Source organism: Micromys minutus (genome assembly GCF_963924665.1).
Source record: "Micromys minutus genome assembly, chromosome: 10".
NCBI classification, from domain to species: Eukaryota; Metazoa; Chordata; class Mammalia; order Rodentia; family Muridae; genus Micromys; species Micromys minutus.
In genome coordinates, this window is record NC_137979.1 from 64,912,065 (window position 1) to 64,937,211 (window position 25,147).

At 49.3% G+C, this 25,147-nt stretch overlaps 1 protein-coding gene across 5 annotated transcripts in view; it reads left to right on the forward strand.

The window, feature by feature from the left end:
- The window catches only part of RPTOR (regulatory associated protein of MTOR complex 1), a 263,751-nt gene that overhangs the window by 162,370 nt on the left and 76,234 nt on the right, over nt 1-25,147 (forward strand). For all 5 annotated transcript variants that reach the window (XM_080924542.1, XM_080924544.1, XM_080924545.1 and 2 more), the window contains 4 exons: nt 4,283-4,383; nt 4,809-4,953; nt 17,297-17,372; nt 21,576-21,677. In XM_080924542.1, coding sequence (XP_080780668.1) covers nt 4,283-4,383; nt 4,809-4,953; nt 17,297-17,372; nt 21,576-21,677 — 424 coding nt within the window. The remainder of the gene's footprint in view (nt 1-4,282; nt 4,384-4,808; nt 4,954-17,296; nt 17,373-21,575; nt 21,678-25,147) is intronic.

A 25,147-nucleotide genomic window follows, 5' to 3' on the forward strand; every position in this document is an offset into this window, starting at 1 on the left:
CTGACTTTGTACAGGCCCCCATGTGAAGACTAGATGCTAGTGAGACACAGATTGGCAGAAATGTCTTCTCACTGAGGACTGGATGAGCAATGTTGTAACAGGGCCTGTCTGTCAAGTAGGTGGAGAAGGGAAGTGGACAGCGTCTTGCTGAACGACTCCAGAGGTCATGACAAGGGCCATAAGGGTATCAGGGTGAGGAGACAGTGGCCCAATAAGATGCCAGGTGACCGTTCCAGAACTGGTCCCACCTTGCAGTCTTCACGTGAACGGCAGTGGAGACACTTAAAAGTGGTCACTGCAGCAACAGTCTGGGTGTTGAATTCAGGGAAGATGAGCCCTGGCAGGAAGCAGAAAGCCACAGGGAGCAGTGTCTGTGGAAGATGGGAACAAGATGGGAATAAGCCCTCGTGCCGACAGCGACAGCGGGAGGGAGAGCTGAGGAGGCGGCATGCCCCTGCCAAGGAGGTATCTGGCTGCCACGGCATCTGCTGTGCAAGTGTGACCCGTTTTATTTTAGTCCCGTGTTTCACATAAGGTTAGTTTCTGTGACTCAGAGCCGAGACACAGGATACAGAAGTTGCCCAGCCACAGCACAGCTGGGACTAGAGCTTGGCTTCTCATCTTCAGTCCTGTGACACTTTCCACATTAAGTTTGTCCTTGGTTAGCACCGAGGAGTTGAATTTTAAAAGAGCCCCTGTGCTTGTCGGTGGACTTTTAAGGGTCTAGAGAAGCTTCCTAGATGGGGTGTGGTCTCAGATTGGATGTTACAGTACTTGGTGTCCTCTGGGTCCTAATGTAGCCTGCGAGGATCCAGGTAGGCTCCCAGTTTCCGTCGGGCACAGAGACTGCAGCTCTAATATACAAGGAGTGGGCTCACTTTCACCTCTGTCATCTAAGGAGCAGATGCCTTCCTTATCTTCATGATGATCTCAGGGGAAATGGGGTCCTTACCTGGACAACGCGTGCTCTGCTCACAGTGGCTGTCAGGAACCGAGGCTAGGGTAGAGAATCCTGCCAACCACTTCTCACTGCTGAGAACACAGCTTCTGTTCACATCTCCAGAGACTGCCCCATGGAGAACAAGATGATCTGTGGTGGCCTCACTTGACTCCAGTCATGTGGGCTTTTCCTGTTAACTGCCCAGGTCTGGAGACAGACCATGCTCAAACACTCTTTGGTTCTGATAGGCCCTATACCTCTCCCAAGAATGCTGCCCACTGCACAAGGCACCAGCCCCCAGGATGCTGTCACCTTGGGACTCACCTCTCTAGCGCTACCCCAGACTGACAATAAACAAGCAAAGGAATGGGAGGCTCAAGTGTCCCCGTGGTTCAAGTGGAATGGATTCTCGAACACTCAATTCAGACAATAGCATCTCCCCACTGCACAGTCTCTGCCTGATGCTCTCCTCGCATGTGTCGAGTGCGATCTTGGCTGTACCATTTTTGACTTGTTCTTTGCTTATTAGTATGAAGCACATATTGCACTATTAAGGTGTTCACAGGTAACCATTAAGCAGCTGGTAGCCATTTCTCTGTGATGGTTCTATAATTTATTCAGCCACATTGTTTGTTCTGGTCACATAGCTCATTTTTGACCTGACACAATTTTCATACATCCACTGGAAACTTACTAAGTTTCCGGTTTAGAATTGACTGATAAGAGGCTGGAGAGGTGACTTGGTGGTTAAGAGCACTGACTGCTCTTCCAGAGGTCCAGAGGTCCTGAGTTCAACTCCCTGCAACCCCATGGTGGCTCACAACCATCTATGGGGGGGGGGGGGTGGGTCCAGTGTCCTCTTCTGATGTGTCTGAAGACAGGAACAGTGTTATCACATGAAAGAAAGGAAGGAGAGAAAGGGAGAAATGACTGATAGGCCAGGCCTTTAATCCTGGCACTCAGGAAGCAGAGGCTGGTGGCTCTGTGAGGTTGAGGCCAGCCTGATCCACACAGTAAGTTCCAGGGCAGCCAGAGCTACACAGAGACTCTGTCTCTAGTGGAAAAGGAATTGACAGATGTCTTCCTAGCTACTCACTGATATGAGTTACCAGTGTGGACACTGTTTCCCTGAAGGTTGCCATAGTTTCCTCGAAACTTCTCTAAATGGTGTGACCGAGGGCAGTTAAGTATATGCTTGTTGTTTAAGGAGAGGCAGGAAGTGACTTGGCGGACCCTTGTTAGGAGTGTGCCCATTATGAACACTTGGCGGCCACTTCACCTGGATTCCCTCTCTAAAGGGAGGCCTTCCTGGTCCTTCCTATTTACACCTAGGGCTGCATATAAGCTGAAGAACTGAGGTTTTACTGGAAGGTAATGTTTTGGTGCTGAGCTGGACAGTGTGGAGTGGGTGGCACAGTATTCCCAGCTTCTTCAAGGGACTGTGGAGTTCAGTGTGAGCCACATTGGCGGTTCTCTTAGGGCTCCCCATGCCAGGAAGACCACCCTGAGGGAAGAGCTCTGCAGTCCCATGCTGTCAGTCTTACTGGAGGCTGAGTTCAGTGGACAGGTATCAATAAGCCTGGGTTCTCTCTGGCTTAGGTGGCCACTTTTTTTCTGTCGTAAATGGTCACCTACAGAACGAGCTGCCAATGGGTCTTAGTGAACTGTTGAAAAGTAGTTTTGGGAACTGCACACTTGAAACTGATTGTCGGTAGGAGGCAGTCAGGACATACTGTTGAAGATGGTAAATGTTCTGTTTCTTACTCTGACACTCAGAGAACAACAGTGAGAGCTTGGGCAGTGTTTTTACAATAATAAAAACGTTTCCTATTTTAGGGGTGTACCCACCCTCACAGCTCTGTGGAAAGAAGACCCAGGGAGAATGGGCATTATATTTTCCAGTTTTCTGTACCTGCTTGTCCTGTGTAAACAGCTAATGGTGAATCCAGCTAACACACACACACACACACACACACACATACACACACACACACACACACACACACACACACACACACACCCCTCCATGTGGTGGTCTCCATGGTAAAGATCAGGCAAGGAAGATCCCATGCTCAGAGTAAGGGCAAGCCAGTCCCCGACACCCCATGCCAAGTGCCTCGCTGGTCCTTGCTTTCTCTTTAGTAGAAAAGTACTTAATGGTCCCATACATGCTCAGCACTGGGCTCTGAGATACCATTCCAGGCTCTGCTAATAAACCTGGTGTAAATATCATCTCTCCTTTATCTCCCCCCCATACACCCTTTTCTGACCTGTTACTAACACCCCTTGAGTATAAGAAAATATGTTTCTAAACCAAATGGAATTATTAGCAGCAAAGAGTTTACTCAACATAGTTGTTAGGTAGGTAACCTGGCCCTGCCCCCTCTGTTCCTGAGTCTTTGTCTCTGAGTTGTTCTTACTGACAATACCATCAAGTGGTGACTATAATGGGAATTATTAATCTGTTCCACCTTATAAATAGCAAATCACACTCTAGTCTAAACCAAATCACTGTGAACATTTTCCTTATGGGAGGAAGAAAGAGTTTCTAGTCAGATATAATTAAACGTGCTACCTAGTGGTAAAATTAAGCTTGTTGCAGAGCAGAAGAAGCTTGCCCACACTTTAGGGCTTTGAACCACTCTGGTCTCCAGTGGACACATGCTTGCCACAGACATGGATGTTCTACCCGCCAGGATGCTGATGTCTGCACCTGAGTTAGCACTCAACACAGCTTTCCTTCCCCTCCCCTCCTCAGTGGGAGCATTCACTCCTCCCCAGTCTCTGCAGCCTTTGCATTGCCTGGTTCTGTGCATGTGCTGTGTGCTTCTCACCTGCCTTCCCACTGGTCGGTACTCGGTATGGACCAGCTGGATGGTTGCAGGGCGAGCAGGCTGTGCCAGGTAGAGCAGAAGAGCCTAAAGAGGGCTGTGGAGGAAGACCGAAGTGTGTAGATCCCCTGACAGCACAAGATGTGTGTCTTTGAGCCCTGTTGGCTTGTGCTGCTTGTGTGGAATTGTGCATCTGTGTTGGCAGCTGTTCTCCATCCACACACACACAGGGGCAACAGGAAAGCTGTTGGTGTGTCTTCAGTGGAGAGGGAAAAGTAGGAACTGCTGAGAGTGAGCCTGTGTAGTTTCTTTTCTCCTTGAAGAAGACATGTGGGAACGATGGGAATGTTAGGGCCCCTAGGAGGCCTTCCGAGCTACAGCCCTGCCCATATCTCCTTGATCCTGAGGCTTTGCTCTCAGTTGAGGTCTGTTCCCACATCCGACCCCTTGCCTGTTTCAGTAGCCGTGGTAGTAGCCGTGGTAGCACTAATGCAGATGACATCTTGTCTAGGATTCCTGGCCGGCTGAATGACCGGAGAACCCCCCTGGGTGAACTGAACTGGATCTTCACAGCCATCACAGACACCATCGCCTGGAATGTGCTCCCTCGGGGTAAGAGACACCATCATCAAACACATCTGTGAGGAAACTCACAGGGACTGGAAATAGCAAGGAGAGCAGGCCGGCATCATCATGCCCCGTGTCAGCCTTGCTCTCAGCTCAATAATGCTTTCCTAGCAGGCCCAGGGCTCAGCTTCCTGAGTATATATTTGGCACTGCCCCTACCTTTGAAACCAGAATTCCATCTATAAAGATGTGTGCTTTGTTTGTAGGGTGGCTGGGATTTGGGCATTTGTTCATATGTAGGCTGATGTGTGCATGCGTGAGTGTATATATTACCAGTGTGAAATGTGTGTGTTAGTCTCAATTTGTGTGCAATATTTTTTTGATGAGATAAAATTTGTGCTTTTGGCTTCTGATCCCAGGTACAAATCACTGAAGATTCCTTGTTTTTTTTTTTTTTTATCTGCCCTCAGATCTCTTCCAAAAGCTTTTCCGACAGGACCTGCTGGTGGCAAGTTTGTTTAGAAATTTTTTATTGGCAGAAAGAATCATGAGGTCATATAACTGCACCCCAGTAAGCAGCCCACGACTCCCCCCGACGTACATGCATGCCATGTGGTAAGTGTGTCTGTCTGACAGCTCTTCTGTGCTTGGGCTCCTGTTTGCATGCTTGCTTTGAAATGGGGGCTTCTTGGAACTATAGAAGTACCCTGATCTGGTGACCTGTGGCACCACCCTGGAGATGGGGTTCTCCTTCAGAAAGAAGGAGACTTTGAAGGTGGAAAAGGTCATCAGCCTTGGGCCCTACATTCCTCCACTGATGGAGCTGGTATGAAAGCTGTAAAACCGTTAGGAGGTGGACACTTGTTCAAAGAGATGGGTGATTGGAGAAAGTCCTTGAGTTTTTTTTTTTCTAGCCAGCCCCGACTTCCTATCCCTTCTCTGTTACCTGACCGTGGGCACAGTGTAACCAACTGAGTCATGTTCCTGGTGCCATGTCTTCTCCACTGAGGTGGACCATAGCCCTTCTTAAACTGTGAGCCAAAATCAGGGCCTTCTGGAGTTTTAGAATTTGTACTGAGAAAGAAGTTGACCCAGATTTATTAAGTGAACATAAGATTTCTCTGACACTTAAAACCATCGAAAGTGGGTGTTTTGACTGTATGTGTGTCTGCACACCAGAACGAGGTATCAGATCCCAGCTATAGATGGTTATAAGCTGCTGTGTGAGTAATGGGAATTGAACTCAGGACCTCTGGAAGAATAGCCAGTGCTCTTAACTACTGAGCCATCTCTCCAGCTCCTAAGATTTATTTTGGTTTTGTTGTTGTTGTTGTTGTTAAAACCGGGTCTTATTCTGTAGCCCTGGCTGGCCTTGGAACTCAACCTTGTAGACCAGGCTGGCCTTGAACTTACAGGGATTCATCTGTGTCTGCCTCCCATGTGCTAAGATTAAAGATGAATGCCACCATGCCTGGTGTAGCTTTCCATTACTTAACAGGATAACTGACAGTCAGCTTATAGGAAGAAAGTCTTGGAGGGACAGTGCTTCAGACGTTTCTGTCCAGGGTCTCTGGCTGCCTTTTCTTTGAGGTAGCACTTCATGGCAGGAGCACATGATGAAGCAGATTGCTCACAGCCAGCTAGAAAGTGCAGAGGGAAAAGGAAGGACGTGGGTCCCAGTATTGCCCTCCAGTGCATGCCCCATTGCTCTAACTTCTTCCCCATAGTGCCATGGGCCCTCTGGTTGTGCTCTCCACATAAGTGGAGGGGTGGATTCCAGAATGAAATGACAAGTCTTCATTCACATTAGTAAGAGAGCTATTTAACTGTAACGACCTTTGTACGATGTTGCAAAGGCAGGTTTTTAATAGTTATATATCAATTTTCACCCACCACTAGAATCCTAGAGAAACGAGAAGTTTCTCAACTCACTGCCTCTTACATATTCAAAACTAATTAAAATCTGTAATGTCCCATATTCACATGTACTGTAAACATCAAATGTTAAAGCGCACATCTCACTGGGGCTGAGGAGAGCTCAGTGGTTAAGAGAGAGATGGCTCAGTGGTTAGGAGAGGAGGCAGCTCAGTGGTTAGGAGCACTAGTTGCTCTTCCAGGGGTCCTGAGTTCAGTTCTCAGCACCCACACAGTAGCTGAGAACAGTGTATAATGGGATCTGATGCCCTTTTGTCATGCAAATATACAGAAAGGCAGAGCACTTACAGACATGAAGAAAGCAAAAATTAAAATGAGGAAAGCTCCCACATGTCTGCATCCTGTCAAAGCTTGGTTAGTATAGAACTGAGACCAAGAGCAGAAGGGGGTTTCGAGGAGGAAGCAGCTGCGCATTAGAGCCATGTGCGCCCTGTGCTGTGCACTCCAGGGGGTGCGGGGGGCTCTGTCTGAGAAGCCTCTGTAATGTGTAAGAGATCGTTTGGGGGTTGATTCGGTGAACACTGTGAGAGAACACATACTCGGAATACCAGCCTTCCTTACATCTGTTATTCTAACCAAGAATTTTTGTAAAAAGGTAATTCTAATACATGGAAGTGGGGCTGGGGAGATGGCTAGTTGTTTACAGTGCCTGCCAAGCAAGCAGGAAGACTAGATTCAGAACTTGGCATGTGAGTGTCAGGGGGTGTGAAGACTCGGCTGGAAATTCAGTCCTTAAAAGTGGAGATGCCAAGCAGTCCCTGTGAGAGACCTGAGTTAGATTGAGAGAGACCTTGTTCCAGAGGATAATGTGGAAGAGGCGCCAGGGAAAATCCCTGATACCAGCCTCAGACTTTGAGTGTATCCATACATACACACTTGTGTGCACGCACACACACACACACACACACACACACACACACACACAAAACAGAGCGGGGGAGGGACAGAAACAGAAGCAGCAGCAAACAGGAGCAGATCCGCTTGGGAGGCATGGTAGAAAAAGTCCTGCTCCCCACAGCAGTTCTCTCCACACTGGCTCCACCCACCCCAGTCAACTTTACAGACAAGATGAGAGGCAGGGCTCTTACCCTTCATGTGGAGTCATTAGAGAAGGGGCCCTGGGAACCACAGCTGTCTGTATATAGCTAGGTAAGGAAACCTTTATCTTATGGGGCCCTTCCTCAGCATGCTGGGCACTTCTGCTGTAAGAACTCCTAAGTCCTCACACTGAAAACTCTGACCCTTCCAGCACACATCTTAGCACATCCCCTATAAATCAGAAGACATGTGTCTATAGATCAGAAGACATGTTCCACAGATCTTGTTCTAGTGCTGCTGGGTGGGGCCACGTTCTGTGGGAAGAATCCTGTAGCTCATGCCACAGCCTGCTCCCTCAAGGGAAAAGAGGGCGTCGGATAGGGTACCTCCTTCCTCCAGCCCTAGCTGGACAGTTCAGGTGATGACCGTTAAGATGGAGCTGGTGAGGAGAGATGTAGGGCCTGCAGTGGAGTTCGTATGTGGGTCCCACTAGTTGAGAAGCCTAGAGCTGCTTTTCAGAGTAGAGGAGGGCGTACCTTCAGCAGCCAGTGCCACATTGTGTGCTGGATCCTAGCGCGCACTGTGAGCATAGGCCATCGATAGGAACACAAGGGAAGCACTTAATCAGTCCTGAGGTCTCAGTGTGAAATGTAAAGTGTGGAACATTCATGGCAAACCAAGATGCATTTATAAGTAGGAAGTCCAAAGACTTAGCAACAAATTTGCTGAAGCAAAGAGTCACCCTGAAAGAAAGTGTTTTGTCTGATACAGGGCTTGCAGGCTCTTCTGATGATGGACATGCTTCTGGTAAGTGGCTATTTCTCCAAGAATCCCCACACACAAAAGTTTGGGAGTGAGAAAAGAGCTGTGTGGATCTTCACGGCCAACAGTTGGATAGTGGTGCTATCGCTGCTTGCTTGCTGAAAGCAATACATATCACTGTATGTAAATTATAGGCACAGGTCCTCCAGGCAGGGTCCTCCTACCAGGCTCAAGTCCACTGTGAACTAGCAAGCCTGAAGCTCTGCCTGCAAGAATGTGGAGGCTCCAGCCAGATGAGCACAGAGCCCAGCTGACCGTCACTCCATACTGGGCTACTCAGACTTCAACTCCAACTACACCCAGGGGTGGGGCCAGTTATGGTGGTAGGAAGGGGCTTTGGGGCTGCCATTTGACTCTCTGAACTTTAAGGATTTCCTGACTGCTGATGGCTCTGTTAGGAATGATAGGATGATGCTCATGGAGGGTGTGGGTGCCTGAGTACAGAGAGAAGGATTGAAGGAAGGAGCCGGGTCTTGTCGAATGAGGAGTAGCACATAGCTCAGCTGCCTGCTGAGGCCACCAGAGGGGACAGTGTGTTCACCCCAGAACCCCTGTGCCTGTTCCTTACGACCATTTCTCAGCCAGCTCCACACTCCTGTTGGGTAAGAGCCCAACATTCTTCCCTCCAGCCGGACGTTGGAGGTGACCAGGAGTTGGTAATGCCTGTTCTCGAAACTGGTCATCTTGGTGCTTCCTCCCCTTGGTGCCAGGCACCAGAGCCACAGACCTGAGGCCTTGCCCTTACTGTAATGCTGCAGGTCATGGTCTCTGTCCCTCTCACTGACCCCTGCCCAAACCAGCCTGTTCCCACTCAACGCCCTGCTGCCACCTTAACCCTTGTAACTTCCTGCGGCTCCTATGCCCTGCCCTCGCCTCTTCCTGCCCAGTCCACTCTGCCCTGCAGCTCTCTCTATGGTCCACCAGAGGAGCCTAATTGCAGCCTAAAATAAGGCACCAAGAGAGACAGGGCGCTCAGGAAGCTTGGCGGTGTCTCTGTTAACATTCCTGACAAAAGTGCAAACTGAGGATACCCCAGCCTAGCAGAGGGGTAGGGTCTCTGCCTCTGTCTCTGTCTCTCTCACACTGTTATATAAAATATATGTTAAATATCCGCAGTACAACTGCTCCCCATGCCACAGTTTCTCTCACACACAGAAAGGGCTGAAGAGAGTCACAGGAGTGACATTCACCTCTTAAAAACTGCTGGAGATTCCTTTGAAATTAAAGGCCTCTTTGGAGATTTCCTATTCCTTTGAAACAAACAGCAAGTGCTGGTTTTTTTTAATTGAATTATTATACTTAAGGCATTATTTGTCATAAAATGAAACTTAGAAACAAACCTAAGGAATGATGGGGCCTTTCTTTGCATGATAAAAGCATAACTAGCAAAGTCCCTAAGGTTTTGTACCTAGATTTGATCTCAAGTGATCTTTTTCCAAATGATGTGGAAAGGACTCATTAGAATCCCAAGCTGGCTGTTAATTCACATCCATGAGGCAGTGGTCCAGCCCCTCCTTGCCTTCTGCTGCTGATGTTCTGAATATCTGCTGAAGTGTCAGGTTCTCTTTTATGTTGCTTAAGGCAGAGATTGCAGAGATCAAAGCCGTAGTGGTGGGGGGGGGGGTCCTGCAAGACCGCTGTACAGTATCTGATGAATTAGAGGTACTCTAGCTCAGGAGGAGCAGCACCAAGTGACTCTAGTCTTACACTTTCTGTTGTCTTTGGAGTTCTTAGGGGTCAAACCCAGGACTTTGTCTGGGTTAGGCCATATCCAGGGCATTCACTTAACTCCCCAAAAGCTGGACTGAGGAGAACACATCTGAGATGCTGAACCCAGAGAGAGCAGCTGGATCAGAGGGGTCTGGGGAATCAGGGTGGAGGGCCCCACACAAAGCATGCCTGACCCCCTTGGGGTCTGTAGGTAGTTAGGCAAGGAGCCAGGGAGGGAACTGTTGGGAACCGAAAGATGCACTAGGCAGTGGTGATGAGAGGTCAGTGTTGACAGGATTTGGCTGAGTGTCCTGTAGCTGCTAGCATTGTAGGGGCAGGAGGTTGTTGGGGTACTGGTTTAAGAGCTGGCATTCAAGTAAGGGAGAAATTGGATGTCATTTACTTAGCACCTGTAAGTCTTCCATGAAGTCTAGCACATGGCCTCACTGGTCTTCATTGTACTCCCCTACCATGCACAAGCTTTTAACTTTGTATCTAAGATGAGGGACCAAAGGGTGTGATTTGTGCCTGCTGGCTGAGACAGTGTGAGTCCAGTCAGGCCTTAGCCTCCACAGGTCTTACCTTGCTCAGGTGTGCTGGGATATAGGACAGCTGCTAGGAAAGAGGATCTCACACAGAGAAGTGATCTGGGTGGGCTGCTCCTCACCAATGGGCAAGACTCTGGGTTCTTTCCATCGCGCCTAACTCCTCATTTGGAGGTTCGGAACGTAAAGCCAGGCTTTTCAAGGAACATGCAGCGATGAAGAGCACAGATAGATGCCCAGGGCACACCACTCACTCGTCACCTGAGCAGAGTTAAGCGTCTCAGCTCCCCTATTTTATTCCCTAGTTCACTCAAGTGCCTGTGTGTCCCTACATGTGGGTGTTGGATACAGATGCCATTTGGCTGACCCAGTGTGTGCCAGGACCCCATGGCAGTAAGTCTGCAGAGGGGAGGGAGGAAGAGGGCAGCTGGGTAGTTGACAGTCTGGGGAGAAGGATGTGTGGAATACACTTTCCAGCAGCACAAGTGCATAGCCAGAAGCATAGCAAGGGCAAGTCCTGCAACCTAGTCCTAACCTACTAGTCAGACTAACCTTGCCATGAAAACCAGTCAATCAGACCATTCAGTCTTTGGTCAGTAGCCAAAAGATCAATGTTTCTTGTGTCACCTGATTTGCTTCATGTTGAGATCAATACAGTATTCTTAAAACCTTCTTAGGTTCCAAACTAACCATATTCATAGACTGCATGCAGCTCACAGTCTGCCTATCAAGACGCAAGCTTCAGGTGCCCCTCACCGCAGCACAGCAGCCATCCTGGACGAGAACGCATCAGCAATGGCTCTGGCCAGCTCCCTCCTACCTGAGCCCACGCAATCTGAACAGACAGTATCTAAAAGTCCTCTCCAGTTTGAAATCTTGCCTGACATCATGCTCTATTCCCTATTAGAGAAGCCAATGAGATGTGACTCCAGGAGATGTGCGTGCCTCTGACACATGTTCTCTGGGGAGGGCTTCGGTAGTGACAGTGCCAGCGTGAGTGAAGTGAGAAAGTAAACACTACTCAGTCCCATTCTGTGCTAGAAAGTACATGGTGAGGCCACTTTGACCAGTGGCCAGCGTAGAAAATGGCTTCAATCCCAGAGGGACTGGAGAGCTGGGGACAGGGCAAACACAGCGAAGACACACAGGTCAGGTTAGCAGCCTCCTGGATTTTGTGGGGCAAGGCAACTTCAGGGTCCAGAGGGTAAGCCTGACCTCAGCAGAGAGCTCTCGGTAGTCTCTGCTGGGCCTGGGACCCACAACCCAGCTCTCCCAGAGGTGTCCCTTCCACCAAAACCCTTGAGACCCAACCTTCAGAGTAGCTGGTTGAATGGTTACCTCTCCTCTGACCCCGTCCTTACATGTAGGTGCTGTGCTAACAGCAAATCCCCTGGGTCTCATGGAGGCATTTCCTCCACTGAGGCTCCTTTCTCTCTGATAACTCAGCTGTGTCAAGTTTCACAAAACCATCCACTTCATTTACACAATACAAATGCCTTCCAGTATTTGGGATGCTAAGCCAGGAAGGTGGCTGCCTCCATTACTTAGTGTGGCTTGCTTGCTGGCCAGGCTGCCTTGGATGGTCCTTCAGTTTGCAATGTTACTTGACAAAACTTACCTGGATATCAGAGGCTCCATGTGCAACAAGCCCCACTGCTGAACCACCTCATGTGTTTCTGCCTGAAGAGGAATGTGGCAGTCATGCATGGGGAATGACTGTTGCCTCCTTTCTGCCTCTGTTTTGGTCCCTAGGAGTGTCACTTGTGTTCCCCAGAGACTAGCCTGTGTACTGCCTCACCACCAGCCTGCGTGCTGTGCGATGCTTTCTCAGCCTTTGTTACTGAGAAACATGCTACTTGAGGCATCTGGTTGTGAGTCTTGGTCCAGAATCTCCTGTATGCTAAGCTGGGATGTTCACATTCTGACATAGTTCTCACCAAGTTCTCTTCCTGATATCTGAACTGTGAATGAGTCTAGTGGTCTAAGCATGAGAGAACCTTCTGGAAGACTAGAAAACCTTATACTAGCATGATGCCATTGTGGTGGGGGTTGTATGAAAGGGCCATCGCACCCAAGCCAGAGATTGACATGTGAGGTCTTGAGGCACGCCCCTGTGCTTCGCTCTCGTTTCTTAGACTAAATGAGAAGCAGAGGAAGCCATTCCATCTTGTCAGTGACCATTGTTTCCGTCTGAGTCATTCCTAGCACACTTATGCCCACAGAAGAGAAGACATTGATTGGCCCCTGGCATAAGCACTTTTACCTGCAGATCTTGAGTGTGCCCCCTCAGCCACCTTGAGAGACCCACTTGCTCAGTGGAACACCCTGTCAGGTGCTTTTGCTTCCTCTGGGATGATGCTGTCTCCAAGCTCCGAGAGCCGAGCAGCTTACACTCTGGCCTCTCCTGTGGATCTGTGCTTGTAGCACAGGTTAGACGGTTTCCAAACCTTCTTGTCCTGTAGCCCCACCATCTCTGTACCTCTCCCTGCTGCCAGTCCACATCTAGAGCATAGGAGGTCTGTGGGTCAGGCTCATCACTACTTCTGACCTTGGTTGGCCACCTTTATCCTCACGTGCCTGACCTAACACAAATGCTGATCCTTGAAGGAGGGGGGGAGAAAGAGATGGGGAGCCACAGTCATCTCTACAACTTCGTAGCTATACCTGAGGGCCAAGCCACTGCAGAGTTGAGCTTCTTGTCAGGCCTTGGCTGGGCCACACCTCTGAAGGATGACTGGTGGGTTCCCAGTTCTGCCATCTGCCACCCCAACTGATGAAATTCTTCCCATAGTGCTCAGGGCTTCAGCTCCCTCATAAATAGATGGCTGCACACACATCCCCAGGGATCTCACAGGAAAGGTAGGCAGAAAAGAGCTTTTGGAATAAATAATTTAAAATCTAGTTATTATATCCTTGGGTGATGATGGAGAGACTGCATTTCTCGTGGGGGAGGGGACAAAGCCTAACAAGAACGGAGGCTGACGCACAACAGTGTGCTTGTGCACTCTGCCTGGGGGTGGGGAGGCGATGATGGAATACTCAGAGCCCAGTTTCTGTTTAATCTTTGATGCAAAGCCATCAGGGAGTCGTTCTCCTTCACTCTCAATTTCAGGGGTCCTGAAACCCGGCGTTTCTCTGTGGTAATAACCTGTGCTTTTTGTTCTGATTGATCAATGCATATGGAGCCCACGCTTGCTCGGAAGGCTTTACTCCAGCCCACTGCCTGGGCAATTGCCATCTTAAGCCAATTTCCTGAAAACCCAGGCTCTGGTGGTGATTCAACCAGCAGCTTAGAAAGCCCCCCACTCCTTGCTGTTTAGGGAAGGAGTCCAAATCAGATCATCTGGACTCATCCTGTACCATCCATCCTGCCCCCATCACCCTTCCAGCCTCTCTCCTTCAGAGTCTTCAGATCTTCCCTTGGGAAGCCAATGCAGACACCTCCACACTCATCCCAACCTCTGTTCCTCCCCCAGGACACGCAGAGACCTGATGCACCCTGGTGCCATACAGAGAACCATCATACAGCACAGCTGTTATCGCCGGGTTTTATAAACTGCTTTCCAGTTGTCTGTAGCTGAGAATCCCAAATTAAGACTAAGATTGGTTGAATTTTAGCTGAGAAAATGCAGCCAGCTTTAATCAACTGCTGCTTGTGCTCATCAGAGGACAGTTGTTCTGCTAAGGATGAGATGATTATATAATTTTACAGTTTGATGGGAAATGCTGAAGTCATCTGGCCTGGCCCAGAGAGGGTGCCCAGGTTGCCCAGCATGCTCTGCCTGTGGCAGTACCTCTCTCCATTCTACCTCAGCCCAGACTGAGGTGCCTCTGTTCCAGAAACTCTCTTAGAGCTTGTCTGCCAGTGGCCTTGGATGTTCTCAACAAGGTTTTATTCCTTTTGGTGTCTTGAACGGGCGGCTGCCTCTCCTCATTTCCCAGGTGTGGGACCTAGATGGGGCCACAGCCCAGCAGAGGCCGTCACAGCAAACAGGGTCAAATGTGTGTGGGTTCGAATGTGTTAGCCTCAAGATTGCAATGGCACGGCAGCATGTCAGCTGAGCCACAAGCACATGGATGTGTGCACGTTTCCTCTCTGCTTGGGTCCAAAAGTGCCCATGCTGGGCTCCAGCTGGTCGAGTCAGCCAGCTGCCAGATACACTTCCCACCTCCATCTCCAGTGCCCCGAATTTCTCCTCTTCTAGCTCCTGAAATTTAAACTTTTCATTTGATTAAATCCAAGGCATCTTTATAGAGTTTAATTGCAATAATTGACTTTGCTTCTGTCCCAACAAAGTAGATGTCTCCCCTGATGCTTCCGAGCACCCGCTTGCCTGTGGTCGGGCGTTTATTGAGCATCTGGGAGCTATTTATTGCCCAAAGTTGGAGCCACTTTTGATTATCTCCTGATTGCCTCTTAATCCTGTCAGCAGGGAAGGGCTGCATGAAAGTGTGGTCTGTGGACAGCGGGGGGATGGGGGACGGGATGCAAAAGGAGTAACCTTTCTCATCTTCAATCTATCCTGAGTTTTAAATGTTTCCATTCTTGTCTTGTTCCTTTATTGAGGCCTAGAGAAAATGTGCCCCGTTACCTTCCAGCCTGTGATCTCATTAGTCTAAATAGAAGTAACAAGAATCTCTGCATTTCCCAGGAAATTGCCAGAGAGAAGAGATTGCTATTTCAAAAACAAAATCTGCCCAAGTTAAGAGAATCGGCATCCATGGGGCTGGGCCCATGTGCACAGAGCTTCAGCTTGGAATTTGTGTCAAGAGCTGTGCCTGTCTGACCTTCCATAGCTCAGCCAAGGCCTATTCCTCACCTCAGTCTCTCAGGAACCTCACGAGGGGTATATCACCACTTTGTACATCACGGATAGTGAGGCCGGTTCCTGGAAAGACAAGGCCCACATAGAGCTCTAACCCCAGACCTGCTGAGTGGCCATGCTGAAGACCAGCGTTTGGGAAGCCACAGCAGACAACACATGTAGTTGCAGGGACCACCAGGCTTTTCTTCTACCGCAGGACAAGACAGGAGTCCCGGAGCACCAGTGACTCCTGCAAAGGCAAATGGGATGGAGACAAGAGTGCAGTCTGTGGCTCTGTAGCCACAGAGGACCAGGAGGAGGACAAGAGAGGGTCTAGGATTGGGGGGTGCCTAGTAATGACTGGAGATGCTTGGGACTCCAGAAACTCCCTGGAAAGTATCAGGTATATTTCAGACATAGCTACTGGTCCAGCAATGGGACCAGGGTCAGGAGTCACCAAGAAAGATAAAAGTCTGTTTAAATGGCACATGAGGGCATCATTGAGGGGAATGAAGAGAACCATGCTCTGATACACACACATGGGGAAGACAAAGAGAAGCTTGCTATCCCTGGGTGCTAGGAGTTGAGGACCAGGGAGAGCTTCTTTTGGTCTGAGAGGAGAATTAGAAGAGATAGCATCTTCTGTGCCACCCACAAGGCGTTAGGACACAGAAGCCTTATTCCAATGTTGCTGGTTACACAATGTAAGCAGTGGTGCCTCAAAGTGTGGCCATCTAAACCAGGGAATAATTAAGTTGGCTCCTGGGGCTCCACTGTGGCCCTAAACTGTGAGCCAAATAAATCCCTATCCCCCAAAACGCTTTTTGTCAGGTGTTTGGTCATAGGATAACAAAAAGGCTGCCATGCCTCCGTAAAGCAGAAAGAACAGCAGGTGAGGTCTGTGCAAGCTGCAGGCCTGCTCAACCAGAGGGGCAGGCTGCCTACATGCCAGTCAGGGGAGCCAGCTCCGGATCATCTCTGCGATGGAGCCTGGGTCCCTGAAGCTGTGCACAGAGGGACTGGGGTCTGTGGTACAGTACTTCCTACAGGATCTTCCTGTGTGGCCAAGGGCAACACTTGTCTGAGCATAGGTGTTCAGTGACTAAGTAACTCAGGGATAGCAGTGGCACCATGCCAGTGTGTTTCACCCTCATGGAAACTGTGCTGCTGGTCTTTCCTCTAAGTCTGAAAATAATTCAAAGTTAAAAACTATAAGAAATCAATAAAATTACACTCAATACGTACCCAGGCCAAGATTTAAACCCTGCTTTTAAACTCTCTAGCCTGTGTAGCCCCAGCCCACAGCACTACTGTCCTTTCCCCCTCCCGACCCCCTGGGAGCCTGGGGGAGGGGCATCTGGCAAAGAGCCTTATATAAGTGTAGCCAGTCTGCTCCCAGACACCAAGTCCCTGTGTCCCCCATTATGTAAGAGGAGACATTTATGAAGCTGCATAAATCATCCCTAAGCTTCAGAGCTGTGGAGGAATAGTCCGAGGACTGGCTTGAAGTACAGCAGGGAGTGGGTGTACACCTGGTGGGGTCGCAGACAGGGCTGTCTTCTGAGCACAGATGTGCATTCAAGGATGTGTCAGCCCACTGTCAGTGCCATAAGTGACTATCTGTTAGCTCAGTGCCACCAACACAGCTAGGGCCTGACCACGCTAGCAGCGCAGGGTGTGGAGCATGTGGACGCCTCCTGGCCTTCTGGGTCAGCAGGTCCTCAGCCAGAGCAGCACCCCAGCCCGGCTGACTGGGGTGTGTCCAACAAAGTGCCTTGTTCTGCCCAGGCTCTCATGCTAGCCACCACAGGAGCCCCAGATACTCAGAGTACACAGGTTGTATGTTAGGGAGGATCATGATGGAGTCAGGACTCCTATAGAGGATGAGAGTTCTGTCATCCTTTTTCTAGTGAGAAGTCACCATGTCTACTCCTCTCCAGACTTGGTGAATTATTCTGCCAGCTAGTCAGCTCTGAAGACCCCAACACAGCCCTTCCCAGATGAAGGATATTTGTCCCCGTGGGCCCTGTGGCTTATCCCTGTGAAGGCCTCAGGCTAAGGCTGCTTAACTAATAATATGGGTGCCCTCTGTTTTCTCCCCAGGCAGGCCTGGGACCTTGCTGTGGATATTTGCCTCTCTCAGCTGCCAACCATCATCGAAGAGGGTACTGCCTTCAGGGTGAGTCCCCGATTCAGGGAGAACCCTCCCGGGGGGACCCTGCTCTTTCATTGTAGACACCTGGCCTTCATGTAGCACCCAGAATTCTGAGTGTTGGGGATTTAGTTCACCTACCTGAAACAAAAGATGCAGCTAACAAGAGTTTTCGAGGTTGGGTCAGCCTGGGACTCATTAGGTTCTGAGGTGGTCAGCCTTTAAAGGCTGTCTGCTCCTCGGTTAGCCCCTCTCCTCCCTGACTTATCTCAGCCTCAGGTCATGCAGGTGGAAGCTGAGCAGCTGCGCAGACCGTACCCGGTTCCACTTGTGGCATGTGCAAGTGGGTGGCCCTGCCCAGAGCCTTCCTAGCAGCCTCTGAGAACTCCCCCCACACACACTCTTTGGAGAGTATTTACACCAGGTCTGACTGGGTCCCTGCCCCTAACCTCAAGAGCATAGCTCACAGCACCATTCATGAAGCTGAAATGACACAAGGCCTAGTGTGGGGCTGGGTTTGGGCTGTCAACAGCACAAGGTCCACCTCACAGTACTCAAGAGGCCACTGGACTTTGAGACTAAGAAAGAGTCAGGCAGTGTGCTGGGCGTCAGTGAGGCAGGCTCTTTCTACATCATCCTGGCTGTCCTGGAACTCTCTCTGTAGACCATGCTGCCCTTGAATTCACAGAGACCTGCCTGCCTCCTGAGTGTTGGAGTGCAAGGCAGGCACCAACACACACAGCCTGGTTTCCCTGTTTAAAAAGGATTCTGGGGAAACCCAACTTAAGGGACTATGTGATGGCTACATGAGTTAGTGTTTCTAAAGTACTTAGGACAGAGGTTACACGTGATAGAGCAGAAGCTACACGTGTGATGGGGCAGAAGTTAGTGACACATGTGACAGACCCTCTTTTTGTTCGTTTGTTCTTGTACAAGTCACTGCCCAGAGAAAACTGGCCACCAATAAGTGAGCGAGGAGCAGAAAAGCTGTATCCTGGGGGAACTTGGTTCTCAGCTGGGGCGGATTCTCCTGTGCATGCGGCTGTTGTCTTGTCAGCATCCTGCTTCGGACTGGAGCCTGGGCCTGGGCGCACACCGCACGCTTGGCGTGCATGGGCCTTTGCTTGTTGGGGTAGAGGGAGAGAACATTTTACTACACAAACGTTGAGACCTAGAGCAAAGTTGGAAGGACTCTAGAATCAGCAGCCATTCTTCCCCCTCTGACTTCTGCTGTTACTTTCTCATGCAGGGTTCCCTGTGTTGGCAACCTGGCTCTGTGTGTGTGTGTGTGTGTGTGTGTGTGTGTGTGTGTGTGTGTGTTACGTGGGATGTGGAGTTTTTTGGGTTTGTGATTTTGTTTTATTTTCTTTCCCTGGTATGTGTAGCATCCACTGCTCAGCTTCCAAACAAAAAGCCTTGTGCCTGCCCTGCATTGTTTCCTTCAGGGTCACAAGCCTCCATAGAGAATAAATGGCACTTGGCTCGTGGCAGACCATGACAAATGCCTCTACTTCATGCAAACCAGATGGCTCTAGGGGTTTGTGCCCTTTGTAGGAGAAACAGGGCCTCTTGGTGCAGGTGGATATCTGGAAAATCTCATTAAGACTTTAATCTTGTGAAGCTGGAAAGGTGGTTCAGTGGTTAGAGCACTGCCTGTTCTTCCAGAGGTCCTGAGTTCAGTTCCTAGCAACCACACGGTGCCTCACAGACGTTTATAATATGATCTAATGCTCTCTTCTGGCATGCAGGCTTACATGCAGATAGAGCACTTATATGCATAAAATAAATACAGTAATATATATAGTAAAATTTTAAAAAGAAAAGAGTTTTATCTTGCTGGGTGATGGTGACATACCTTTAATCCCAGCAGATCTCTTGAGTTCAAGACCAGCCTGATCTACACAGAGAAACTGTCTCTAAACACCCCCTTCACTCCCTCCAAAAAGACTTGAATGCTTTTGTCTTCAGATCCCTCCCACTGCATAGGAGATGAGAAGTCAGTCCTAGCGCGGCTCACTGTGGTGTTCCTGTGCCAGGCGTCTCTGACCTCATGAAATCAGGATGCTGCGTTAAGGGAACATTGAGGTGCAGGGGCAACTGATCCCCACCTTGCTGGGTTTTTTCTTTTCTTTCCACTTGTTCTGGGTGTTTAGAGTACACGTAGAAAGTCATATGCATCGCAGATGTGTGGTTTGGTGACTCTTCGCCACTTGAGCACACTCTCATACCCAGCCCACAAGCCAAGCAGCTCCTTCCCTTTGCAGCCTCTGCCCATCTGCTGGCAGACTGCGGACTACAGGGAGTATGTGTGCTCTGTGTGTCTGTCTGCTTCCACACAACAGTGTGCTCTTGATATGGAGAGAGCAATGGTGTCTGCAGGCTCTGAAATGTTTCCCAGGCGTAAGCTCCTCAGTCAGTCACACAGATCTGTCTGAAGTGCTGCTGTCGGGGAGTCTGTTTGTTCTCACTGTATTATACTAAGATATTTGCCTTCGCTGCTGGAATCTGGGAAGGGCTCTCCTACACTGTCCTCTGAATCGTGGCCTCACTGCAGACCTCACTAACAATGTCCCTGGGTGTGGCCGGTTCCTGTGTGTGCTTAGGGAGCACAGTACTATTTACTGAGGTGCTGCTAGGATGGCACCAACCTGCAAGTGCGTTTAGTAGATGCTCCTAGATAGCTGTCCACAATGCCTTTGGGTTGTAGCCCTTGCAGTGTGAAGGGTCTGGTTCCATGTCTTCGGGAGTCTGTCTGTCTGCTGAGCTGGTGTGGACATGTTACTGTTCTTTTCTCACTTTGATTATCTCTTACTCTGCAGACTACATTTTCTTGTTTTACCTTTTCTTTCTTGTTGAGAAAATCCCTATTTAGTAAAAATTTTCTAATGATTAGGGCATTTACCGCCTTGTCCAAAGCTATCTGGACTCAGATGAGGTGAGTGTCCCCAAATGCCATTGTCTTCCCTTCCATCGCTTTGTGTTGCTCTGCTCTCAGAGCTCTGCCAGACGCCCATAATCCCTGCAAGGGAGGTGTGGGCTGGAGCAGCAGTGTCTGCTGTCCACGTGGTGTCTCCTCTGAGTGTCTCACACTGGACCTGGTGACTAGGAGCTGCTTGCAGCCTCTCTGCTCTGTTCGGCCAGCACTTTGTCCAGGCACAGTTTTGATTCTGAGCATTTACAGATGGTGCTGAAGCTGCTAGTCTGTCCCCCAACTGTGTTCTTTTCCAAGATTGCCCTGGTTACCGCTGACCTTCTATGTTTTCATGTGTATGCTATGGTCACTTGGTCATTTCTTCAGAGAACCTGCCGGGTGTTTACTGAGCTAGAGGAGAGTTGTATACTGAGTTGGGGAAATGCTGACTTCTGTATAATTCTGCATCGTAACATTAGAGCCATACAGCTAAATTCTGGTTTTGTTTTATTTGAATGTGTATTGTTTGCAAGTAATTTTTGTATGTCACCTTGACTAAATAATGTACATATTAGTCTTCAGAAGTAAAAGAAGTGACAGCTTCTACCTAGGAAGGAATTAGAACTCCATTCAGATTGGTGTTTATCAAGGTAGGAGGAGGGGCCCAGAGGCACGTCCCCGACATCAGGAGGCCTGGAATAGCAGGCTGAGATAGAGATCCCTTCCGTAGGCTTGGATCTTCATGAAGGATGGACTGTGGAGATCACTGTCTCCTCACTGAGCAGACTCAGGTGGCAAGCCCCCCTAGCTCAGGTCACCTGGCCCAGCAAAGGGAAAGCAGAGGGGGACAAAGGCTAGCACCTGCTGTATCCACAGCGTAAACCCGGCTAGATCAGCCATGGAGCAGGACTCTGCCGCCCCTGACTCACTTTGGTCCTTTGCTCATGGGACCTGTCTTAGACCTACGGCAGTGTATCTGTGTGCAATCTGTCATGGAAGATAGGACAGGTGGTTACAGCTACATAGCACCCCTCAGTTCTTCCTTGTTGTTCCCTTCTGGTCTGCTGACAAGGTCACCTGAGAGGCTTGGCCCAGGCACCAGCTCTGAGTGCTCATGTGGCCGCCTGTGCAGTCTTTATGCTGTGTGGTTGAAATGATGTTTTCCCTTGGCTTTAGCCCCACAGCTAGCAAAGATGTGCTTCTCTTCTCTGGTCAGGGTTAGGTGAAGGAAGGAGTTGGGAGTTTTGTGGTTGCTGCCCTGAACTGAGGTGGTGTAGAGAAGCCTGCCTCCCTAACCAGCTCTTTCTCTTTTCTCACAGCACAGCCCATTCTTTGCCGAGCAGCTGACAGCATTCCAGGTGTGGCTCACAATGGGTGTGGAAAACAGGAGTCCCCCAGAACAGCTGCCCATCGTCCTACAGGTCAGTCGCTTCCTTCCCATCGGCGTAACTGAGACACTTGTTCCTCAGGAGATAGGACTGGGATTCAGGCAAATGCCTTACATCTGATCTGAAGTCAGTATGCTTGCTTACTCATAGTGGCCTTTTCTTGGCAAAGCCATTGAATTCCCTTTTTTCCTCTCCCAATTAAATATAGATTGGGATAGATCACCATGATGAAATGCCACTGCCAGCTAACCTTGCTATGGCGCAGAATCTTGGCATCACCACCTTCTGTTTGGAGGGACATGAGATGTAAATTTGTCCTGTGAGGAAACGGTGAGGCCACCAAGCAGATCCTAACTGGGCTATAACATTTATTCTCCTGACCAGCACCAGAGCAGCACAGATGGACCAGGTGCCGTCAGCTCCCCTTGCTGTGGTCCTCATGAGAAACAGTGCCTTCTGCATGTTTCTGTGCCTCATGTGCAATCTTCTCTGGCTCTGGGGGCACCCATTTATTCCCTGCTGACTTTTGGTTACTAAAATGGCATGGGACAGAGATCTGAATAATGGATTTGTCATCGAAGTTGGGTAGATAAGTCACAAAGATTGTGTCTTATTAAATGTGTGTTTGTGGGAGAAACTGAGGAGCTGGGTTGTGACTAAAAAAAGACCTTTTACTCTGGGACTATTGACGATCAGACACCTAGGATTGGTGACTTAATGTAAAAGCCAGAAAATACTATTTATCAAGTTTCAGGGCCATTGAGTTTAGGCAGAAGCTGTGGAAATCATGAGAGGGGTACCAACTTGGAAGGTTAGGAAGCCATCCTTCATCTCTGGAGGAGTAGAGGGCAGACTCCCCTCCCAATGGAAGTGACATAACTTGCCAAGTGATAGGGCTGTTGCGGTAAAATAAAAAGGGTTCTGTTGCTACTGGTCCCGCAGTCTCACTCCTCAGGAGCCTCTCCAGAGAGCCAGGCACCCGGTCCCACATGGTCCTCTAGGCAGTTACCAAGCCTTCTACCCACACATCTCATACCTTGGGGGCCCGTGTGCCCTCACCTTGTGCAAGCAACAGAGCTGGAACCACATGCTCCAGCTGCCTCTCAGCCATTGCTTTCACACACTGTTCTCCTCAGCCTGGTAAAAACATGACTCAACAATCAATAACTTACCAAACAGATTTATATGTTAAACTCTCAATATATCCAAACAGTAAATTCACTGCCAATTAATAAAGATATAAACCGCCCACCTACACAAGATAAAACCTATCTAGTTCACCTTCATCTGAACCATCCTCCTCTGCCACCCCCATCTTGACTACCCCTTCTCCTCTCCCACTTTACCAAAACTTTTGTCCCTGCCCCACTGTCTACCGTCCAATCATGTATCGCCTTGACATCAACCTACATAGGGCCATCACTCTCAAAAGCACTTACCACGTTACCTTCCTCTAAAATGGGCCATGGGTCTGATTTGCACCTGCCTAAGGACATTGGCCTTGCTTTCATCCAAGAAGGCCTTATGCTTGCTGATTAGGGCTGCTAATCACATTGTGGTGGACAACCATCCATCTTCACTGTGCCAAATGCTCAGAGCAACTGCAGCTCAAAGTCTGTCTTCATTGAACACATTGCCCCCTCCTCCTGCCCAGAGTCTCTCCCACAGGACAGCCAGCCTCATAGCCTCAGGGGGAGTTTCATAGATCTTGGGTTTCTCCACATCTAAAGCCCTGGAAATCCCAGCCAGGAAAATTAAAAAAAAAAAAAAAAAAAGAAGAAGAAGAAGAAGGAAAAAAGAAAGAAAGAAAAGAAAAAAGGAGGCAAACAGGAAGAGTCCATGTAACATAAAGAGTTCACAATAGCCTGCTCCTGCTGAAGTAGAAACTTTATAGAATAACCTTGGGTCAAACTGGAGGTGATGCTGTTGTCACATCTTTTCTGACATTATGAAAGTAATTATCACTGCTCCTCTTACTTGTGTCTAAAATAGTTTTAAGACAGTCCTGGAATTGCAAGAGCTAGAAACTGTAACCAAGTGTTTCCAAAACAAAGCAAAAGTAACAACAGCAGGACAAGGACTGGAGAGAGGCGCCTGCAGTGACTCTGATAAAGGCAGCAACACGGGGGCACCTGGTCACCTGGTCAGCACACAGCTCTCTCCAGCCTGCCTGTTACTGCAGCGGCACAGCAGACTGACACGGGGCCTCCCACAGCAGGGCTGCAGCACCAGGCATGTTAATCCCATTCTTTGGGCCTGGCAATAGTTCTTTTGTAAATGGCTTTTATCGACTTTTTCATGTTCCATTTACAACCCATACTCTCTCAGGGACAGAGAAGACCTCTAGAGCCAGCCTGATGCCAAACATGGACAGTAGCTGTGAAAGAACACAAGCCATCTTCCATGTGGGCTTTCAGACACGCACGGCTCAGTGTTCCGTACCAGGGCCAGTCTGACTCAAGGGGCAAGCCCTGAAGAACAAACCCAGGGTAGACAAAGGACAGCACAGAAGCTGGGGAGTGCAGGATCACTCAGTCTGTTACCTTCCTAGCTTTGTCCTGAAAGCCTTTATTGTTGCCAAAGCCTGGGCCAGCTCTGTTGTAGAAGGAGAAAAGATCTTAATACAGACTGCAGTGGTTTCTGTCAGGTCCCTGCCAATCCCATAATAGTAGCAGGTGTTTGCTGATGGCTTGTAGCAACAGTAAGAGCTTCTCTGGGGCTCTGTTGACTTGTAGCCCATCAAACAGTAGCATGGACATGACGTCTCCCACCCGGCTTCAGGATCCTTTCTGCCTTTTAAAAATAACATCAGACTGCTCTGTCCTCCAGCTTGTGACTGCTGGCATCTAGAAGCAATCCCAAAATGTGGACCTTTCTGGCTTTGTATGGTTCTGCCTAGGACCCTCCATGACTGCCTTCTCCTCCTTGAGGCATCTGGGCAGAGGCACCAGACAGAAGAAGAAGGAAAGTCAACATCAAACAAGAAAGCCAGAATGGATTCACAGCACAGAAGAGTTATTCTCTTCACATGGTGCTGCGAATCACACGCTTTCACCAAGTGTTTGCTGTCAGTGCCTCTTATTTCAAACTTAGTCTGGGCCTGAAGTCAAGGCCATTGTCAGGATTCAGGACAGCGCAGGTGCCACCACAGTTCTGCCCTACTTCCATGCTGCTGCCACTGAGAAGTTCCTGGGTCCCCTGCTATAGGTGGAGGAGAGAGAAATACTGCCGTGAGTGTCTAGGGAGGGGAACGGTCCTCTCTGTGTATAATCTCATTGAAAAAGGAAGTGGGATACACCGTGCTGCACAGAGAGAGCCGGGGTGAGGGTGCTGAACACAGTGCAGGCTCATATTTTACTTGGGTAATGAAGTGGGTTTTTTTGTTTGTTTGTTTGTTTTAGCCTGTCTAAAGCATGAATTATACAGGCAGAAGTCAAGCTGGGGGGGGGGGGGGACGCCACTGAGTTGTATTGTCAAATGCCACCAGGACCACCAGCTCACAC